Source organism: Herpailurus yagouaroundi, unplaced genomic scaffold (genome assembly GCF_014898765.1).
Source record: "Herpailurus yagouaroundi ecotype Mexico unplaced genomic scaffold, PumYag 162, whole genome shotgun sequence".
Classification (NCBI taxonomy): domain Eukaryota; kingdom Metazoa; phylum Chordata; class Mammalia; order Carnivora; family Felidae; genus Herpailurus; species Herpailurus yagouaroundi.
Genome location: NW_024412403.1, coordinates 23,383,275 through 23,406,973, shown reverse-complemented (window position 1 = coordinate 23,406,973; position 23,699 = coordinate 23,383,275). Strand labels below are relative to the sequence as shown.

General features: G+C 37.8%; 1 protein-coding gene across 3 annotated transcripts in view; it reads left to right on the top strand.

The window, feature by feature from the left end:
• Positions 1-277: 277 nt before the first annotated feature.
• The window catches only part of NCAM2 (neural cell adhesion molecule 2), a 521,094-nt gene continuing 497,672 nt past the window's right edge, over positions 278-23,699 (top strand). For all 3 annotated transcript variants that reach the window (XM_040484139.1, XM_040484138.1, XM_040484141.1), the window contains exon 1: positions 278-588. In XM_040484139.1, the coding sequence (XP_040340073.1) occupies positions 534-588 (55 nt within the window). In that variant the 5' untranslated portion in view covers positions 278-533. The remainder of the gene's footprint in view (positions 589-23,699) is intronic.

Sequence of the window (23,699 nt, the reverse complement as noted above, 5' to 3'; positions counted from 1 at the left end):
CCCGGGGGCGTCCGTCAACGTGCGGATCACCGCGAGGCTGAGCGTGCGGCCGCCACTCGCAGACGTGCTCGTGCCAGCCTGACCGCGGCGGCCACTCTAGCTGGAGGCACCGGGAACCGAACCCACGCCTCCGAGCTCGACTGCGGACGAATCCTGGGGCCGCGCGTCTCGGAAGAAGCGGCCGCCGTGCGACGCGGAGGGATACACCTCGGCCGCGCCTCCTCTCTCCGCGCCCCCGCCCCCGCCTCCCTCCCCGCCCGGCTCTGCTGCCGCCGCGGCGGCCGCTGCTGCTGCTGCTACTGCTGCTGCCGCCGCTGCCGCCGCCGCCGCCGCCGCCGCCGCTGCCTGGATATAGTGCGGCAAGGAGCGGAGCTTGCAGTCACTTTGCGAGGAGGAGCGCGCGGGCTGCGGGCGGCTGGGGCACCACGGGAGCGGCGGCGGCTCTAGCTGAGGCGGCCGTGGCAGCGGAAGGTTCTCTCTCCAGGGCTGGACTTAATAACTTTGGAACTGTCCTCCAGTGTCACGTCCTGAACATGAGCCTCCTCCTCTCCTTCTACCTGCTCGGGTTGCTTGTCAGTAGCGGGCAAGGTAGGAGTGTGGTGCTTTATTGCATTTACTTTCCCTCCCCCTTCCGCCCAACCAAGAGAGGCAGAGGGAGGCACAAGAAGAATTAAATGAAAGAACTAAAGTTATAGTTATTGTTGTTGTTATTGTTTTCACTGTTTATTTTAGCTGCCGGTGAAAATTAGGTCTGTTCTGTGGAGACCCTTAAATAAGAGAAAATACAGAATTGGAGATTGGCATCGGTGAGCAGGAGAGCGAGGCAAACTGCTTCTTTTTCCGGGTTCTTGGCTTTCTCCGATTTTCATTATCAAAAATTGGATGAGTATGTTGGTGTGTATTAACAGTTAAATATCTGAGGTTGCGGAAGGAAAGGGAACGATGATGTTTTACAGAAGCAGCAGAAACTATCAGCATTAAACTCGTTTTTGAATTATCTCTCGTGTGCAAGAAATTCAATTCTTAGACACTCTCCCCCCTCCCTTTCCCAAGACCCCAATTCCTGACTATGAAGTGAACGGTGATGGTTTATTTATTGAAACTAAGAGAGGGGCCATGGATGTTGTGTGTAAGAAGGCAAATGGATAAAACTAGGCATGTGTTGCAGTCATTCATTCTCAGCTCCCCCACCCTTGTTAATACATCAAGGTTGAAAATTTTTATAGCGTCAGATTGTAATTACACCTGTAAGGCATGTTTTAGCTTGTGGAGAACTGGTGAGATTTTTATCTCTTGAGGAAAAAAAAAAAAAAAAAAAAGAATAGCTTACTAGAATAACCTGAGAGAATTTGTGGAAGCTGTCTCTATTTATCTGTAGAGAGCTAGATCTGAATTTATCTTGCTTCGTTTGGATAGTTCACTTTCACATAAAATATATTTATAATAAATGGAAGCATTTTCAACTGTCCAGACAAGTTTGGACATTTAATTGAGAACACAAAATGCTAAAACATGCATTGGTGGAAATCTTTAAAGAAAAAGAAAATAGATGTAATTTTGTGATGTGTAATATTTGCATAGAATGTTATATCATTAGTGTGGCATGAAAATTGTTTTTTGAGAAAACATAAATTACAAGACAAGTTAAAATATCTCCACTGTATTCAATTCTAAGCATTTTTTTAGCCTCCTCTGTGTTGCTCATTTGGTCCAGCAGGGGGTGGTAGAACTCCATTTTAAACCCAGAAATGGTTGTTTTCTGTTCTTCCACACTCCTTGGGTCTTTCTATCATTCTTCAGCAGGGCTTGACATTTTGGATATGAAGCCCTCCTTTCTCTGCCCTCACCTCCCTAAAGCTATAGAGTGTTAGTGGCTGATGAAACAGGACTGGATGCAGATTTTAGGTTCAGAAATCAGAATTCAAACACTGAATATTGCTATAGTTTATTATAGAGTGTCTTGGTAAGATGCAGCTCATTTTCCCTTAATAACAGAGAGTATGCAAAATTTCAGTCATAGCAAAATTGCAGATATGTCCATCTGAAGCTAACACCAGGCCAGTCAGTTAATTTAATCACTATGGTAACAAAGATCAACATATACTTTATGCCCTGCAGATGATGCTGCTTAAATTTTTGTAGAGCTGCTGGTTATGTTTAACTGTTCATTTATAATACAAACAGGTATTAGTGAATCCTCAGAAGCTGTCCCTGAAAATTGCAGTTAAAATACCACTGCAATTAACCGAGTGTAGCTAGTGTGGAGTAAGATGGGGGCATAATAGAAAGCAAGTTTATGCAGACTTATGATTACGTTGTGACTGGTTTGGAGAAGAAATATGTCTCAGTTGTGGAGTCTGAATTTACATTTATAGACACTAAGTGTGTTGGAATTTGGGGGACAAAAAGGAAATCTAGGAATGTTTAAGTATTACACACAGACACATTTAATTTGGGTCTAGGTTGCACCCTCTGAAATTGTGATTCTCCTAGCTTATAATTCCAAATGCAGGGTGATTGTGAAGAGGGACTCTAAGACTGAAGCATGCCTGAAAGGGAGCCTATATTCACTGTAATGAAACAGGGAAGGAGGAGAGAGCATCATTCTAAAGATCTCTGTATCTAGAGCAATTTAAAAATGCATGGCACTCATAGAGGAATAGATGCTTATCAGAGAGACCTAGCTTTTGTGAAACCGAGCATGTAGTACTTCTGTGCCATGTGTCCTAATGAAGTCAGAGATGCTTGGAAACAGCAGTCCTGAGCCCAGAGTCCAGTTTTCTATGCTAGTGTTTTGTTCTCCAATTAAGGATGCAGAAGCAAGTATCAGCCACACCAATGGAGCAATCTTTGAAAAAGAAATGGATCCAGTGTAACTCATAATTTTGTTTATTCTGTTATAAATGGGGCCATGGCACAGCCTCCTGTTAGTGATCCCTGGGCTTGCCTTAGAAATACTAAAACCCCAGCTTGCTGATTTATGTTTCCAACAATATACTTGCAGGGGATTTTATGAAGCATGATTGAAGCTATTGCTTTGGAAAGTGGTGTGCAGTTAGACTGGGGAAAGGCAACGATGATGTATTCCCTTTTAAGTAGTCAAAACGTTTTGAACTGCAGCAGTTGAATAGGAGAAAATGACAGAAGTGAAAAACTGAGCAACTTAAGTGGATGCCAATACCATAATTAGCTAACAAGGTCTAATAGTTCTAACTTTAAACACAACATTATTGTTCTACTGTAGTGAAAGCCTTTTTTATTATAGCAGAAATGCTCCTTTAAAAGCCTCTCATTTCCACTGCAAGATTAATATCTAATGAAGTAAGGTTGGGATTTAATTGTCAAGTCTGAATTTAATTGTCAACAGAGAGGAGATTCTATAACTCTTCACTTCTGTAATTATTTTTCTTTGTATTCAAAACTTGGTCACTGTCTCTGTCCTCATAAATCTCAAGTGATAACTTGAGTCTGTGATTCATGGTGCATTTGCTGTTTGGATCTATGTATATTCAGATTCCCAAATGGTAATATGTATGGGCTGCTTTCCTGAAGCTTTTTTTTACTTTCTAAAATTGTTGTCTTCTCCTTAAAAATTACTCAAGTATGATTAATAAGCATCTATTACTGGACGTTCATATTTATGAAATAGAAGCATTTTTGTATGAAAATGTAAGGTGAGAACAGAGCTATTCATCTCTTTTGCAACCCAGTTCAGCCCTACGCAGAACCCTTACCTAAGCCAAAATCATGTGGCGATGGAAGTGAATTGCCTAGTTAATGAGTTGAACTTACAGGCATCTGCTTACATTTTCTCTTTCTGGTGACGTGCTGGTAGGTCATCCTTGGCTAGGGAAGTGTACCTTCTAAAAATAAAGCACAGCTGTGTGGGTCACTACTGGTTTCAGGTCTACAGGAAGGTCCCCTCTACACACCTGTCTTCTCTGTAGGCTGTGACAGACAGCCTCTCTCACATCCTTTTGAATTTACCCCCCTCTAATTCTTTGATGGCAGCCTCTCTTGCAACGCTGTTGTTGAATCAACTCCGTATTCATTTGCACTTAGAGAAGGTAGGCTGTGTAAACTAGTATCGTTATTTGTCAATGAACAACCCGGAAGGTTTCCTTTCCTGCTTTATGCCGAAGAAGTTAAGCATAGCATCTGGTCACTTTAGTTTCTAATGCTGAATTGGAGCCCGAAGAGCAAGAAGGGAAGGTGGTGGGTCCTGGGTGTCTAGTGAGTCTTGTCATTGACACGAGGGGCTAATGTCCCCCCGGAGGTAATACCCGATGAGAGAAGCGATTAATGGAAGAAAACAACCTCATTCAGTACAAGAAGAAAGTCAAACCTCATATAATTTAGTAAGTAAAATGGCTTTCTTTCAAACCCAGAACTAGTTTGTAATGGGACTGAGAAATGAGCTATAGAGATGGAGTCTGGTAACGGAGCGAACAGTGTAATTTGTTTTCGTCTATTTCCTTGTGAGGGAACAATGTGAATGGAAATAAGGGTGTCAATCAGAAGACCCTGGAACTAGTCCTCTGCTCTCTCTGGCTTTTGACATTTGGGAAATGATTTTAATTTATCTGTTTTCAGGGTCACCTCTCATAGCAGTGAACTTTTGAAAGCATGAAGAAAGTGCTTGATAAGTAGTAGAGCAACTTTGAATTGCTTTTGTTTTTTCTGTGGGGGTTTTTTTTTTTCTTGGTCTAAATAAAATTATTCCCCTGGGTGTTGGTTTATGCAAAATTAGTTTAATAATTTTAATATTCTTGTAAAGGGGGGTATCATTGTTTTTCAAGGTTTACTGACCTAGATTCAGAATTTCTTGTGTCCTTTACACTATCCCAATTATATTGAAGTCCTATTTAAAAGATTATAAATTAGTTTTAATTTTCCAAATTATGTGATACAAGAACACTTTTGAGATGCACCCGGTTTTATCCTTTTATTAAATGTAATATTCCTGAACTTCATAGAGCCAAGGTATCTTTAATTGTTCAGCAAATGTAAGTGCTTCTATATGGCACTATTTAAAATATTTTAATAACTTTTAACTATTTACAGTTTTTATAGTTATAATAGTGCTGATTCCACATGGCTATCGACATACTTCCTGGTGTCACATACTCACTTATTCCACTCATAATTCATCAAACATTCATTATAAGACGTTTTAGAAAGTTATGATGTCATGAAACAGACTTGTCTGAATTTAAATAGCGAGGAGGTATGATAGGGAATTTTGAGAGTATTTATAAGCATAGCAATCAACAGATGACAGTTTTAAGAATTTCAGGTCAGTGGTCCAAATTTTTTGGGCTCTATTTTGTTATTAAAACTAGCAGAGAAAGGGAAAAAACATTGGATTTGAAATCAGGAGACTTAGATCACTAAGTCTCTTGACTTTGAAGAAGCAACTTAAACTCTCAGAGTCATCATTTGTTTATTTGAAAATCTGACATAAATATATCTGATAGTTGCTGTACTGCCACAATTGTACTGAACAATTGTGATAATAGATACATAGTAGGCCTCCTATAAAATGTCAACCCTACTATGTCAATGTGTATTATGAATGCAGATAAATCTGCCTGTGGTTTAAAAACATTCCACTTACTTCATTTTTTTTTAAGTCATCAAAAACTGCTCTGTGATTAGAAAGAGTATTGAGGGGGCAGAGATAATCGGATTTATTGATGAAGATGGCTCATTAATTTACTCATTCATCAAACACCTGTGATGCCTCAGACACCTTATTCAGCAGCATTCCTAGGAATGGTTGTATAGGTTGTGTGATGAACAACTCCAGGGGGCGCCACTCGTAGCTGTGGTGATAGAATACATATTTATTTCCACAGTTTTCCAGCAGATGGCAGTAAAGGGTCTTGAGGAATGGGTTTCTTATTGTATCATGAATCCTTTTTATGGACCAACACCAGGTTGACACTAGTCTCATAGAGGCTTAGGATGGGGACACAATTTGGATAAGTAATTTACCAAAGGTCAAACAGAAAAATACAAGGGTTACTAACTAGAACTCTGGTTTCTAAACTCTTAATTCAGTTCTCTGAACACCAAAGTTTTGCATCAGTTTAAAAAAATTAATCCAACATGTCTTCACCTCAAAGTGATGATAATATTTGAATTTTGTGGCATTTTGTCGGTTAATCAAGGAACAAATACTTGTGCAGGGCTTACAGTGAGTATAATGCCAGCATCTCCTAATAGCATAGTCCACTAGTTCAAAGTACATTCAACCTTCTTATAACAAATGATCATCAGGAATCCAAGGGACTATTAACTTTATTTTATGGATGAAGAAATTGAGGTACAGAGGAATTACCTGATTTGCCTATTATCAATTATAGTTAGTAGTTATCTGGAATTAGGAATTTCTAGTTGAATTCCTATTTTTGATGTATTTATCGTATTTGTTTGATAATTTGCATGTGTGTGGAAGGGGTAGTGCATAGAATTCAACTTTGATAGTTGACAGGACAAAAAATATAAAACCAAATGAGCATACAAGAGGTCAATAAACTTCAACAAAATGTTGCAAAATGACAAAGGATATATAATTAATTAAGAATCAAATGGTCTAAATAAGCCGCTAGGAGTTCAGCCCCCGGAAAGAGCTAAAATTTTTTGAGTGTTTGCTAACTGCCAGTCTCTGTTGTAAGCACTTTACGCGTACTAAGTAGCTTAATATGTAGAACAGCCCTCTAATTTTTATCATATTAATATTCCCCTTTTACACTTGAGGGCTGTGAGGCATAGAAAATTTAAATAACTGTCTAAGGCTGCCCAGCCAGGAAACAAAGATGTGAACCTAGGACATGTGCAAAGACTTGCCTTTTAACCAGGATACCACCTTGCCATTCACTAATGCAGAAAGAGATTCAACATGGTAGATGGAGAAGATAATACAAGGTGTTAAAACAGGTGAACAAGTTGTAAGTAAGGATGCCCTAAGTGTTCAGAGGACAGAAGTAATCCAATTTAATTAACTTAAGGGTTTGGAAAGGTGAGTTGTTGGACTCAGTTGTGGAAATATTGGTGGGACTATGAGGCAGGAAGGCCTGGAGACCAAGCTGAGCTTGACTCTTTGGTGTAGATCTTTAGGAGCCATTGTTTGGGCAGAAAAAGAACATGATTGGGGCGCCTTGGGTGGCTTAGTCAGTTAAGCGTCCAACTTTTGCTCAGGTCATGATCTCATGGTTCATGGGTTCAAGCCCCACGTCGGGCTCTGTGCGGACAGCTCAGCTTCAGATTCTGCTTCCGATTCTGTGTCTCCCTCTGTCTCTGCCCCTCCTTTGCTCTCTCTTTCTCTCTCAAAAATAAATAAATGTTAATAAAAATTAAGAACATGATTAAAGTTTTAAGTCTCCTGGCTGTGTATGGGGTAAAACAGAGGGAAATGAAAAAGGAGTGAGGGGGCATGTCACATATTTCTCTGGAAGAATTAATGGATCTTAATAAGGCATTTGATTTGGCAAATTGGGAGGAAGATGGTGCCTGATGTTTTAAGCCTATCTTAGTAGAAATAGGGAAATAAATAAAACCACTTATTTTAGGCAAGAGGCGTTTTTGTTTTTACTTTTGTTTTTGTTTTGCTTGTTTGTGATTTTCTACATTGATATATATGAGCCTGAGGTGTCCATGGAACATCTAGATAGAAATGTCATCAGTAACTTCGGAAAGGCCGACTGTTGATATTTGTCGGTTTCAGAATTTTTCTCCGCTTTTATTTAACTTGGTTCCCTCTTTCTTCCATCACTGTTTGCACTCCAATATTATTTGTTTTGTGTGTGTGTGGAATTTTGGGTAAAATCTCGGAAGCATGTAGGTCAAATTTGCTTTCATTGTATATTCTTAATTTATTTTCTCTGCTTATCCAGAGCTTTTTTTTTCCCTTTTTCTTTTTATTCTGGGGAAGCAGAACAAAACAAAACATGAAGACATAAGAAAATAAAAAAAGAACCAAAAATAACTAAACTAAAACAAAAATTAAAAAAAGTTTGATATTAAATATATGGAATTGAACGTTTTTCTGTTAGTGTCCAAGGGAATTGATATTTTTGAGTGTCTTTTGCCTGCCAGGGAGCTGTGCTGGGTGTTTTCACCCGTTGTCTCATTTAATTCTGGTAACATTACCCTTGATAGATGATGTTTTGAGATGGAGAGTGCCGGATTTGCCTTGAGCTATGAAGTATGTTCTGTTGCTGACATCCAAAGTTGTAGCCAAAGAGGATCATATGCATTCAAGGAGTAATTCAGTTTGTTTCTTTGTGTGTTTCTTTGATACACGATTGTTTAATAGGGAAATGGTGCAGGAATTGTGTTGGTCCACATCTGACTTCTTCAGCTCATTAACTTCTTAAGTGATCAAGAGCAAGCTTTCTCATTACTAGAGAGAAAGCCTTAACAATTTGCGAGCAAGGCGTTTGTAAAAAATATGAAAAATCAACTCACATGCTTTCCTTTACTGCAAGTATTTGTTCATTTAGCAGTTTAAGAGCCATCTTGATTTTCAATATACTATGTATCTGGAAATGTTGAGAGTGTAGATAAAAAAAAATGGAAAGTCATTTTCTCCTGTGTTAAAATGATGTATTTGTTTTTATATTTTTTTAAAAGGCTGCACCCTGGATCACAGTTTTCATTTTAAAGTGAAAGCCCTTCAGGCTTTGCATCTTGAAAGAAGATGCAAATGCGAGGTACAAACATCAGGAGAGATTTAACTGCGCTAGTATTTTAATTAAGATTGTTATGGTTGTCGTTAGTGCTTGGTTATACATTTCTGTAGGTTTGGAATGTTCTGACCTCTCATCCTGTCTTTTCCCATATGCCATGATATTTTTTACTGTATAACTTTGCAGTCACCAGCGTTTTTCAGGGATGCAAATATGATGCTAGCATAGAAATGCATGCCAGTACTTGTAAAATAAACCAATGTCATAAAGCTAAAACTTACAATAGAGCACATCCTAATTTAAGAAAATAAGCACACTTATACTTTGTTCTAAGTATTAATGAGGATTTGTAGACAGTTTTTCTAATACTGTAACTTGTACATTCCCAACCAGCTTTCTAGTAACTACAGTACTTATGCTCTTTCTGATTATTTTTAAATTGACTTCCCTACTTAATTTCTCCCTGGTTATTATCTACTCGTGACAAATATTGAATATACTGCCTGAGCAGAGCATTGCATCTATATATTATAGCGATAGCTTTGTGTCATTGACACAAGAAACGTTAAACAGAGATTATGTGAACATTAAAATATAACATGAAGTCAGGGCGCCTGGGTGGCTCAGTCGGTTGAGCATACGACTTCGGCTCAGGTCATGATCTCACAGTTTGTGTGTTAGAGCCCTGCATCAGGCTCTGTGCTGACAGCTTGCTCAGAGCCTGCAGCCTGCTTCAGATTCTGTGTCTTTCTCTCTCTCTACCCCTCCCCCGCTCATGCTCTGTCTGTCTCTGTTTCTCAAAAATAAATAAATGTTAAAAAAAAATAACATGACATGTATACCATAATCTTTGTCAAAGTACTGACCAATGATATTTACCTGTATTTTAAAAAATTTTCTTTTTTTACTTAGGTGAATTGCTTATAGTTTTCTAATGCCAACTGAAATTAAGTACATTTTCAATCTTATTCACTCCTTTTTCATACCCTTTATCGCAAAATCACTGGCTTCACCCTACCTACTGTGCAGATTTTATGCTAATACTTTAAACTAGGTTAAACTTTTGAATTATCGAAGAGTTGTTGTTAACATTGTTTAGCATGTATATATTATATACTGAGACAAAAACTTTGATGGTCAGCTTAAAATTTACCTACTTGAAGTCCCATAATTACCCCGAAAGGTAGATTTAGAAAAGAGGAAAATGAACCTTTAAGAGGTGAAATTACTTGTCCAAGAAGAAAGACTTAAAAAATGGTCGGCCCAGGACTTGATAGAAATATTTTATTCCACATGTATCATTTTTCCTGTTGTAATGTCTCTGCTTTCACCGAAATATATTTTTCTCCTATTTATGGAGTAATTCTCAAAACGAACTTTGTGGTACAGTACGTACTTTATGTGTGTGTGCTCTTCTTCAAAGTTACTTTTGGACTGTGTTCACAGGACACATGCTGTTCATTTTGGAGGATTCCCTTTCGCTTGTATTGTTTGAGAGTTCCTGACTTAGCCCTGTTGAGACTTTTACCTTTTATTCCTTTTCAGGATCCTGTTTTCTTAGCTTCATGATTGTTACTATGTGCACCAAACGCTTTTGCACCACTCATGGAATTCCCAGACTTGGGCCCTGTGTCTACACAGCCCATGTATTTTACACTTTTCTTAACCTTGCCTAGACTATTCCTTTTTTTTTTTCTCAAGACTCAGCTCAGCCATTTCATCACTGAAAACATTTTTCTTTCTCTCAACAAATACACACTAATCACCAGTCAATGTGCAAGATACGAATGCTCCAATCATACTTGTTGGTAATATACCAGAATTCTGCCTGTCAGACTTCACTGCAACTCTTGCGACTTTCTGTGTGAACTCCCCGAGAGCAAGAATGCATTTCCATGCTTCCTTCCATACAATGTACTTGGTTAGAGAGTTCACTGTAAATTCATACATTTGTTCCTGGAACATAGTAGATGTTTAGTAAATATGTGCTAAATGAATATTTAAATATTACCCAGGAGGAGGAAAACAAACTACCTGTTTAAAAATATATTTAGTTTTGACTGTTAGAAATGTATTAGTTGCTGGGCTGGGTATTTGTTTTAAAAATTTTGTTTACATCACCACTGCATGTGGTAGGCCTTCAATAAATATATGAGTAGGTATAAAGTAATCAAGTCACAGTGATTATTTAATTCAGAAGGAAAGGAAAGATGATCTGCCTTTATCTCCTACATTGGAAATAAATCAGTCTGGGACTAAAGCAAACTTTTAAATCTTGCTATAAGATTTGTTCTTTTGAAGCCTTATCTGAGGCTTAGGAGACCATTCTGTGGTTAAGGTTTCAAGTTTTCCATGCATAGAAATAAATGAGGGAGATATAATATGTTGATAATGGTATAATTAAACAGATTAGATACTGTCAATAGTAAATGTCTGATTTGTCGATAAAGCAAGTATTTAAAGTCCTCAAAAATCAAAGATAATCTGCGGGGGTTAATTAAAAGTTGATTATTCAATCAATGATTATTGGAAACCAATCCTAAACTGTATGTACAGGAAGACAAGCAAGATAAGAGTATTTTACCTTATATTTTTCATAGGCACTTGGGTTTTGTTTTCTTTTTTAAAAAATGAAATTCAGTTTAACCTAAACAAATTCTCTCTTGTCTGGTAGCCATGTTTTGTAATGAGTTTATGATGTTTTTTTTCTGTCTGACTTCAGTGGTAAGACAGTTAATTGGACAGAATACATTTTCAGACACTCCAGAATGTCTTTATCACCTATTTATTTTTTCTGCCTTCCATTTATCCACTAATGTTACCAGTATTGTATATGCCACTTTTAACTTGAAACACGGCTTGCAGTTAGAGAGATTACTACTGCTTCTGATTCATCCATTTTTACTTTCATTTCTCCCCTCAAATTTGACATAATTTATAATCACTTTAATTGGTTATCTCTGTAAGTCATTTTAGTTCAGAGGCCTCTCATAAACCCTATGCTAATGCATTTTACCTCTGTGGGGATTATGTGTGGTCTGCAATTTAGGAACAAAACTCAGCACAGATTATTAAATGATAGATATTATGTCGTTCTCTGTGCTTTACTGAAAACTTTCACCGTTATATCCAAAGTGGCTATGAAGTATTCAACTTTACTATTCTCATGATATTTAAATAACACTTAGTACAGAGTTGTGAGTGATTATGAAGTACCCTAAGTTGCTAATGTATTTTCTCTTTCAGGGTCCTGTTTAATTTCTATTGTATGAAACATTTTATTAGAAATACCCTCCATCCTACACCGTGCATGAATACAGATTATTTGGTGAACGATGACTTCTGTAAGCAGAATGTATCTCCTTCCTGCTAGAAAGTCAAGGATTAAACCTACTGACTCTGGTGGGGGGTGGGGAAGGGGACTTATCTGTTAGTGAACTTTCGCCGTCTCTTCCTGTGTGGCTGCTTCTCAGAAGGCACGTGATTTTAAAGTCTCCATATCTCAGGTGATGTACCTGCACATGGATGTGTGATGGGCAGAGGGAGATTGTCATAAGAAGCGTAAATTGTCTTTTACTATTTGTGTGACTCCAGAACACATTCTGACTACTTGAGCAGAAAAGCACGCAGGGAGCTGAGAATGAGAAGCGAAAGTAAATACTATTAGTAAAGATCAATTGCTGCTTTGTTTCAAGGATAATTCATCAACTAAAAGGTAATGAGGAAGTGGGTGGTAGGGTCAGACTTTGAAGATCTGGGATAAAGTCTGACAGTTACATGCCTACAAGGAGAGAAGGAGATACCCGACAGAACAGAGAGTGGTTACAGACAACCTTGTGTCCCCAGTGAACAGTGTCTGTTTTTAAATATTTAATGAGTTAATTGGATGAAGGAAGTGTCAGAGATAAACAAAGCCAGACACTAGTGGTTAAGGGCAGATTTTAATCAGAATGAAGTATATAACTATATTCAGTAGGGTAAGGGGCCCAAGTGGGAACTGAACTCATCTTTGATTTGTGTAGTGGTGACCGGGTGTTTTAAAGGGAGAATAGAGAATAGGGAGGGAGGTGCTTGGGGTTCAGTAGAGTAAGAGAAGTGAAAAATTACAAAAAGCAGGAAGGAGTGATTTGGTGTATTTGAAACCCACCTGGGTTTGTTAACTGATGGTTATCAAAGTTACGCTCCCAGCATCCCACAGAGGCTGGGAGACAGGGTCCTGTCTTGAGGTTTAGGCTGGAACTAACAGTAAACTCTTTTGGCAGGCTTGAGTTTTCTCAGGCAGGTACTTTAAGGGGTTTAGAGTCATTCCAGGGATGCAGCCTTGAGCTGTTAAAAAGAATGTTAGCGTTTCATTCAAATCTTTAAAGGTCAGGATTGAGGCCTTGTTGAGAAAAGGGCTCAGTGGAGCCTGGTTAGAGTTTGGTAAAGGGGACAATATTTGTCAGAAAAAAAAAAATCTGTCAGTCACCCTGCAGAGTACTTTCATAAGGGTTACCTCATTTTATTTATTTATTTTTAAAAAAAATTTTTTTTTTCAACGTTTATTTATTTTTGGGACAGAGAGAGACAGAGCATGAACGGGGGAGGGGCAGAGAGAGAGGGAGACACAGAATCGGAAACAGGCTCCAGGCTCTGAGCCATCAGCCCAGAGCCTGACGCGGGGCTCGAACTCCCGGACTGCGAGATCGTGACCTGGCTGAAGTCGGACGCCTAACCGACTGCGCCACCCAGGCGCCCCAAGGGTTACCTCATTTTAATATCCACAACAGATATAGGAATTCTGAAGTTACTATTTTACAGATGAGGGAATTGCATTTCATAAAAGTTACGTGGCATCTAATAAGTGAAGGACTTGAAATTCAAATTTAGTTAATATTTGGTTTTAAAAATTTACTCATTTCTCTGAAACATGGTACTTATGCAATAGCAAGACATGGCTGAAGGGAGAAAGGAGTTATTGGGAGTGGCTCTGGTTTCAGGTTTTCACCACTCTTTGCAGCCATTTCTTTTGAATGGCCAAATTCTACGTGAGCAAGTACCGATTGGCAAAGGAGTAAATCTTTTAGAGACCTAAAAGATTAATGAGCACGGAGAACCAACAAGATTTGGAAACATTGGGTTCATGGTGGTTGCAAAGTGGGGCAATTTGATTGTCCAGGTTAGTATAATTCATTAAAGACTATATAACATTAATATTTAAATATAAGCTATATTTTAAATGGCTTCTCTTACCGTGAGACACTATAATTATTAATAATTCATGAAGTCATCAGTTTGTGGTTGACTTACTGAATACTTCCATAAGGAAACTACATCAGTTTAGGATGCTTTTAGGGGCAAAGAAGAGTAGGACAAATTTAAAATGGCTTAAAAATAATAATCTACTGTAGCATTTAAGAAACCATCCGGAGTCAGGTTTGGACTTCACATTTCTCTTTGTCTTTTGCTAGTTTTCCGTGACCTCCTGGAGGAAAGGTGGCTGCAACAGTTTCATGTATCACATTTTTTGGCAATAAAATCTGAAGTTAGGAAAGATAAATATTTCACTGGCCTCTTTACTAAAAAAAAAAAAAAATTATCAAATGTCATCCAGCAGCCTTCCCTCAGTTCTCATTGGCTAAAATTGTATCGTATGAACTCCCCTTAACTAATGGCTGGTGAGGAGAATGACACCACCATGATTTCCCCTGACTAATCAACTCCTTTCTGTTGCTGAGGGCAAGGTCAGTCTCCCTGGACACATATGATCGTTCAGTCAAATTCAGTGTTCGTTTAGTAAGAAGAATGAGGGAGAGGACATAGTGTGCAGTGGTCACCTGTGTCTGCCACAGGGATGTGCAAAGGGCCCTTTTTGACAAAGAACATAAGCTACGTCAAGAGTCACTATGTGCCATTTTCATGTACTTTGTATGTGTGATCTAATTTAATTCTTCACCCTGACTTGTGAGGATGATTCTGTTTTAGAGAAGGAGATATGAACAGATTTTGAAGAGTTTAAATGACTTGTCAAACTCACAAAGCTGCTCAGTGGCAAAGTTGGGCTGGACCCTTGGCTGGCCGGTAACAGTGTCATCTTTTTCTGCCAGGCCACTATAAAAGGAAGCTGTTAACACTGTGCATGGTTTTACCGTTGTTACGTTTCAGAACGGTAGGTAAGGATACTAACTCCTTTGTGCGTAGGCTCTCTCCTGGAAAATCTCCTAAGAAAGCTCTTGTGCTTGATCTTATTTAATATCTGTGTATACACATCTGTGAGTATCTTTCCTTAAAAATTTTACAGATAAGTTAAATTAAGAGATAGTGTGATAAAGCTGTTTCCCTGAGGTCACATGGCTGTGATGTGGCTAAAGTGGGATTTGAATAAAGGCTAACTTTGAATTTGAGGGCCTGAGTGCTTCCCACCATACAATGCTTGAGGACTGTGGTCAAAGTATGGCAGGGGTAGGGTAAGAGATTTGGGATAAAACAAATTACGTAAGCCTGACTAGTCCTCCATAAGCTTATGATATATAAGAAGCTAATTTTTTAAAGGAAATATATTTCGTTGCTGTTATTTATTTATTGTTTTCAAACTAGACAGGAGAATAATGTTCTCAGATTTAAGGAGGTCAAGAAAAAATGTTCATTTGATTTCTGGAAAAGTAGGATGAAAAATAGGAATGGGGGTCAGGGTCTCCTTTAGAGGGAAAAGTGGAAACTGAAAACAAAGAATATTGATTTGATATTGACTGATGAGACAGGCCATGTATTGAAATGAGTAGACTCATTGATCAGGGTACTAACCTACTACATGGCTAGGCCGAGTTGTGAACCACACCAGTTCCTGGCCTCTAGATGGTTTTTTCCCGAGACTATGCAGGATAGAGATTGAGATGCTTAAGGTATAAAACTGTGTCCCTGATCTGTAATTACTTTTTCTTGGATAGCTTTTTTTCTGCTTCTTTTCTTCCCTATGCCAGGTACTCTCACCACCACTGCTTTTTTTTTTTCCTGAATGGCCAGATGTAAAATCATATATATATATATATATATAAATTTTTGTGTGGAGGAATATGTATGTGTGTGTGCATATATATATATATGTATATATAAAACATATATATATATATATATATATATATATATATATATATATATAATATAGGTCTCACACACACACACACACACACACACAGACACACACTTTGGAAAATCATTCCATCACTCTATGCTGTGTCAAAATGCTTGCTCTATTTGTCTCATTGTTTTCATTAGGGCTGAAATTCATGAATATTTTAATGATTTGTTCTTTGCTGTTTTTTGCCTCTAAGAAGAAAATGTACTCCATGATAAAACATTGGACTTATTATTCACACTTTGTGTAACTCAAGACTAATTAGCTAGTGTTTAATTTCGCAAGACTACAAAACAATATCTGTTGTCTCTCTGTTACACAAAATGAACAGCTAAACAGTTCTCCCACCTTATTTTTTTAAAACAAACTCCCAGCACACAAACATTCATAATTTATGATGTTTTCCATCAAAACACATTCCATGAATATAGATAAAATCAGCATTTGGAGCATGGGTGCTTTGGTTCCAGCTCAGGGACTGTGATTGAAATGCATGCACATGCTTCAATTCTTCATTTTCATTTTCCCCAATTTGTAACTGAAGACATGAAGGCTGCTGAGTTTCTAGCAGTGTTATGCTCTCTTTTACATTGTGCTGTACAACTGAGTTATGACATTTGTTTCAAAGCCGCTGAACAAATTGTTCAACATATTTGTAATATCACAATAAGGATTGGATCATAAAATTGTAGATACAAATTCTTTTGTATATGTGTTTGATTACCATGTCCCTTTTGAGGATTACTAAGTAGATAATCTTCTATTTCTGATGACAGAGAACAAATTCATTTATGTAAAGAGCTTTTGTGAGATATGTTGCTAATGTTTTTCATATAAAGCATTTCTGTATTTGCAGGTATTCAGTACAACTGAATTTACTTATTTGCAGCCAGGTAATAGTGTTCAAATTAAATAGTTTCTATTAACTTTATCATAGACTGGTTTATGGTTTTATGGAGCTAAAAAGTATTTTGAGAGCGGCTTTCCTTTTCCTATAAATGACGTTGAATGGTCCCATTTTAAAAGATTTCTTTGATACTGTTTTAGTTCGTGCGGTTTGGTGACACCAGTCAAAATTGTTTCTGAAGTGTTCAGAATTCACATCGCGTGGCTGTTTGTTGAAGCGTTCTGCCTGAGTGGTTGGGTACTAAATGAATTTGTGCCAGCACATGGCAGTTCCAGGCACTGAGGCCAATGCCTGCTTAGTGCTGGGGCAAAACCCTTTCCCAAGCACAAGCTGGTAGTGGTTTCCTGCAAATAAATTTGGATCCTGTGGCCCAAATGATGTCTTCAAGAAATAACTCAACATCTGTGTTTTATTTCCAGCTCTGTTCCATACCCCGTGAAGACCAGATCTCTACTTAGAGCTGACTATCTAAATATCTTTACGTTTCCTCTAGCGTCAAAGCAAAATTTTTGTTAATGTTACTTGCAAAAATTTTTGTTTTGATTTGTGGCTATGCAAATGCTTTGAGCCTCATATATATATATATATATATATATATATATATATTTTGTGTATATATATATATACACATATATATATATTTTTTTTTCATGTCAGAGGCTGTATGATGGTGAAGAGCACAAAGCCTGAACTCTGACAGATTTGAATTCACATCCTGCTCACTTAATGAGAGATCGCAAACAAGTGATTCACTTCTTTATTCTTTAACATTCTCAGCTGTACAATGGGGATAGTAATAACACTGCTTACATAGTAAGTGTTCAATATATCATCATTAATATTATTATGAAGTCAAGGTATAATTGCATGTTTTTGGTTTTTTTTTTTTTTTGATAATTTATTAACCCACCCTCCTTGGAAGGTTTCTGAAGAGAGTTTGACTCTATGGCAAACAATGTTCTGGTAAGATGTCAGAATATGTTTTGAGGTAATTATTAGTTTTAGAAAGCTGTGTTGTCACTGCATCATTGATTACATTCTGTTTAGTTTTCCCATACATTGCTGAGGGTACATGGCGGCTGGTAGGTTTGGCATTTGAGATCTTAATGATATCTGGGGTCTCTGCTTCTCTTTGTTAGCTGTTGCTGTCATGGTGCAGGGCTTCAAAACTGATGCAGAATGAGGATTTAAGGATAATTACACTATTTATTATGTGAGCAACTCAGAACTGTCTAAGTCTACTGCCAAGTTGTGTCTCCCTCTCAAGGGCTTCCTCTTCTTCCCATAACCCTACTCAGACTTGTCTCTGGGTTTAGGTGGAAGCTTATTGTTCTTGTTTGTTTCTCTCCTCTTATCCATCCCTAACTCAAGTGTGGCTCTTGGTTCTGCCTGGAAGGTAGGCAGTATCTGTACTACTGGCTGTTGGTTTGCAATCTGGCCCACATAACATGGGGGGCAAGAAGAGACTGAAGAAAGAGGTAGATTGGTATGCGTTGGGTTTACTAAATTTCCAGACGAGGATTGTCTTGAGTGGCCATAGACAGTAGATCTCTGCACCCACCGGCCACAATCTTAAAAGTTTATATAAAGGCCTTAACTGGGTGCAATCGCTTCTACTATCCGTATGGTCTCACCAACACATTGTTCTCAAGGCTATATATTAGACAGTGGCTCCCATTGTGGGAACAGTGAGCAGAGTGTATATTCCAAGGACTGGGGAGGGAGTGAGGAGCCTCCAGTTGCCCGGGTCCAGTTTGTGGTTTAGCTAGCTGGCAGTCATGTCCCCTCGATGGCCTCCCCCAACACTGACACTTCATATAGTCTGTTTCTACAGCATGATCAGTGGTTCCCACACTATTGAATAAAGCTCCACCTGAGCTCCCACTGACTCTGATTATGCTCAGAGACTTAGCAGTTCCTCTCTCATGACCTACCTGCTGGTGTTTTCCTAGGCTACTGGGTTTTCTGGTTTAAGTGTTAGTGATCTTCCACACCCCACACCCCCTGTACATCACAGTAGAATCAGTGAAGGCTTGGAGGGAGGAGCACAATTTGGACCCTCTGGGGCCAACTGATCTTCCCAATCTTTGTTCCCTGTTGTAGCCAGTCATTCTGGTGATCTTTGCATGCTTGCAGATGGAGAACAAAGAAAAAAACCCATTCAGCTCTCAAATCTCTGAGTGGTGATGGTAGTAGATATTATGGTGGTAGTGATGACAGGGCAAACTAACCATTTGCCTCCTGGGTCCCATCGAGAAGTACAACACTAGGAAGGAAAAGGTAACTGTCTCAGAGACACTTGACAGTCACCTGTTTTCATCTTTCCCAACAACTACTTGTAGTTCTTCTCTTTTTTAGGGAATGGCAAGCTGTCCTTACAGCAGGTCCACTCTTCCTTTTCAGGGCATCATTTTTTATAACCTCTTTGCTCTGAGTCATTAGTTATTGATATTTAAAGGGACACTTGTTATGAAAATATTCTTTTATTTCAAGTGTCTGGATTTTGACTCTAAAATCCTAGCATTCAAAGCTATCCATTGTGCCATGGTCTACTTAAAAGTGCTATTTGAGAATCAAAGCTAATAGTGACATCTTGGTTCTCCACTCTTCACTCCCTGTCAAGGGATGGATGGCTCAGCACACTGAGTGGGAAGTCACAGGCAGCAGGTTCAGATAGTGGCAAGATGATAAAGACTCAGTGTGTAGACATATAAGAAAGAAATGGAAATACAGAAGAGGGGACAGTGAGTGTATTGTGATTATTATGTTTACGAAAAGTAGAATTGATTTGATCCCCCACTAGAAATTTCAGAATAATTTTCTAGAGGTAGCTTTTTAGACCGAGACAGCAGTTTTCAATTCTGTTTACCTCAATTTATCATATAAAATGAAGCTCAAACCCTGATTCGTTTTTGAAACCTTTCTTAGTCATTGCAAACTATGTTTCTCTCTTATAAACCAGTAGAATACAGATTAATACTGTTCATTTATAGTCTTATATTATCCTGGGTTATACGTGTTTCAATTTCATTAATCTTGTCTTCTAAATCAGATTCTAAGCTTACAGACAAAAGTTTATGTTACCGTGATGCACATAGTGGATGCTTATAGTCAATGCTGTTGAAAAAATAAATGAGTGATGCCCTTATGCTGCGTTTATATTTACAATAAAAGTAGAATTTAAAACTGTGACAAAAGGAATTTGTGTTAAACAAAATAGATAAGTATCTGGCTGTGAGGGCTGTTATAAGTTAGCATATTTTACTGATAAATGTTACAGAATACTTATTCTTTCAAAAGAATATTTTTTAAAAAAAAGATAAACACAAGGGCACCTGGGTGGCTCAGTCAGTTAAGCATCCAGACTCTTGATCTCAGCTCAGGTCATGATCTCGCGGTTTCGTGAGTTTGAACCCCATATTGGGCTCTGTGCTGACAGTGAGGAGCCTGCCTGGGATTTCTCTCTCTCTCCTCTCTCTCTGCCCCTTCCCCACTCACGCTCTCTCTCAAAATAAGTAACTAAACATTAAAAAAAGGTAAACACATACTTTGATTAAAACAGTTTGGGTGGAAATATAAATTAAATAAAGTTGCCTCGAAGTTCTCTAAAAATAGGGGCACTTGGGTGGCGCAGTTGGTTAAGTGTCTGATTCTTAAGGTCCGCTCAGGTTGTGATCTCACAGTTCATGAGTTCAAACTCCACGTCGGGCTCCGTGCCGATGGCATGGAACCTGCTTGGGATTCTGTCTCTCCCTCTCTCTGCCCCTCCCCAGCTTGTGGTCTCTCTCTCTCTCTCTCTCTCTCTCTCTCTCTCTCTCTCTCTCAAAATAAATAAATTAATTAAAAAAAAGTTATCTGAAAATATATGCTTAAATATTAAACTCCTATGTTTTGCCTCTTTTATTTGTATTAATTCAGTAGCTTGGGTTAGCAACTTAATAAGAAATATTTACACTTTTCCTTCTCAGTGATCTATCTTATAAATTTTTAGAGAAGATAGCAAGTATAATAGAAACCTAGAAGTTTATCTTCCTGTATATGCTTTAGTTACTTATGTGCATTCCCTACCTACCTAAATTTGTTCAATGTTTTTCTGACTCATCTTGTATAGCAAAAATTTATTTCAGCTATAAAAAATCTGGAGTGACTTTTCAAATGGCACCATCCAAATAAATATTTGAATTATTTTATTACTAAAACTACTATATTAGTTAATAGTTACACCAAAGTTAATTCATTCTGAGAACTAAATGTGTCCAAGGAGTACTCTATAACATATATATTTTGAAATTATTACAAAATATTTTAAGCATCATCATCTTCTAAATAGTCCATTTGTGTCCATGTAATATTATAGAGTATTGCTAATTTCTGAGTAATCTTTGGCTGATTATTTTTAATGTTTCACTGTGATGAAACAAATGTTAAAATTCTTATAATCTTTTTTCAGTTTATTTTTAATGGGAAAAAGGTCAGAAAGTCAGACTTGATTTGTATATGAATATATATCTTACAGTAATTAAATAAGCAAAACAGCAATAACAGAAGCACACAAAAAGTTAAAGTAGGAGAAATTAGCCATCCTAAAAATGTTTATGGTTTAAAATAAAATATTACTGAATATTTAATTTACTTTAAAATGTGTTAAGATTTATAGCCTGCATATGTGAAAATTTATCTATGGTCACACTGTGAAAGATATATACATACAGTACTCCTAAAACCTAAATAAAACATGAGGGACAAGAAAGATAATAACATAAATAGCTATGTTAAAAAAATTACACTAGCCATGTTAGTGCATTTAAAGTTACATTTAATTCAGAGTTTTCTGGGTAAAGGTGAAAAAGGGAAAATAGGATATATAATTTTTATTATTAAATGATCAAAATGTACTATTCTGTTATCCAGACGGAAGATTAAAATTGATTTAATGTGTAACTTCTGAGGTCAGATAATTTTAAACAGTTTAATAGATGGTGACTTCCATACTAGTTTTAAGAAAGATCCAGATATTTTTTTAATGGTACCATTTCATATAGCCGTCCTTGGAAAGAGGCTTGGTTGGAGCAGATTGTATTAATCTATATCATTTCCATATACAATGTAAATCAAAGAGATAAACACTGTTTAGTGTTTATTACTTAGTTTATATCTTTAGATAGTCCAGTGATACTAGACTTTTTACATTAAAGCAAGGTGTTAAAACACAATTTAGAGTGATGAATAATGAAAAGAAAAATTCACAAATGCATTTTTTAGATTGGCTTGTATATCGCTTTCTCATTCCTATATGTCAAATCTTTGCAGCCATTGAAGCCTGTGGGTAATAAAAAGATATATAAACCCTGGATCACTTTCTCAAGGGATTTGACATCTAGCATCAGTAATAATACACTTATTCCCAAAGCAATAATACAAAGAATATGTGATATTTCTGTATAAGTGACAAAATGTGATATCAACCTGCGCATGCGTTTTGATTATATGGGTGTCCACCAAGTGCTGAGAATTTGATTGAAACAACACAGGGAAATGAAGCTCTGACTCAGAAAGAACTGTAACATCAACCAGTTTTATCCTGCCACCCATAAGATATCACCAGTTCTGTATGGTACCATGATTGCTGGGGTCAGTCACCTTGCTTTTGCTTGTGCACTTCTCCCTGGAGCAAAGAAGATGGTTAGGTTTTGTGTTTTCCATTCCAAGAATTCCTAGAAAAAACTGAGAAATGTGAAATTTTCATTTATATGTGAAGGGGTTACAAATTATTTCCATCAAAAATCTGATTTTACGGATAAAAAGAAAAAAAAATCCCTTAAAGGGATAAGTGACTTGTTCAATTATTGACAGCTAGCAAGTAGTACGGCTTAATCTAAATTGGCTTTCAACTTGGGTAGAAAATTTTTAAATGGTTCGTGTTAGGGGAAGAATCGTGTTTGGCCAAAATTTCATGTGCTTTAAAAATTATTTTAAATGTACTAGATTGTTTCCAATATTTATCCAAATATCCGTTATAGTGCTTTATTCCAAAGGGAAAGGATTTACAAATTTTTATTTTTTAATTTTTTTTTCAACGTTTATTTATTTTTGGGACAGAGAGAGACAGAGCATGAACGGGGGAGGGGCAGAGAGAGAGGGAGACACAGAATCGGAAATAGGCTCCAGGCTCTGAGCCATCAGCCCAGAGCCTGACGCGGGGCTCGAACTCACGGACCGCGAGATCGTGACCTGGCTGAAGTCGGACGCTTAACCGACTGCGCCACCCAGGCGCCCCAGGATTTACAAATTAAAGGGTAGAAGTGTTGTAATATGTTCCCTTTCTCCAGGAGTGGCAATACCTCTATATCAGAGAAGACATTTCCAGGATACTGAGTATTCCATTGTTTCTTTAATGTTTTGTGATTATTTGGAGGAGTTCAATTCCTAGCTTTTTAAATACTGAAATCACTCTTATTAAAATAAGAGCCTTTGTTGCATCTGAAGTAAACATGTTTATTTTACTTGGAATCAACTAGTATATTTTATTTTCCAGGAGTTTATTCTGTGATATAAATGTTTATTTTCCCCAAAGAGGGGATATTACAAAAGTTTTTTTAATGTTTATTTTTGAGGGAGACAGAGACAGAATGCGAGTGGGTTGGGGCAGAGAGAGAGGGAGGCATAGAATCTGAAGCAGGCTCCAGACTCCGAGCTGTCAGCACAGAGCCTGACGTGGGGCTCGAACTCATGAGCTGTGAGATGATGACCTGAGCCAAAGTCGGATGCTCAACCGACTGAGCTACCCAGGTGCTCCAAAGAGGGAATATTTAAAAGAAAAATAATAGAGGGGTGCCTGGGCGGCTCTGTGGATTAAATATCTGACTCTTGGTTTTAGCTCAGGTCATGATCTCATGGTTCCTGTGTTCAAGCCCCTGCATTGTGCTCTGTGCTGCCAGTGTGGAGCCTGCTTGGGATTCTCTCTCTCTCTCTCTCTCTCTCTCTC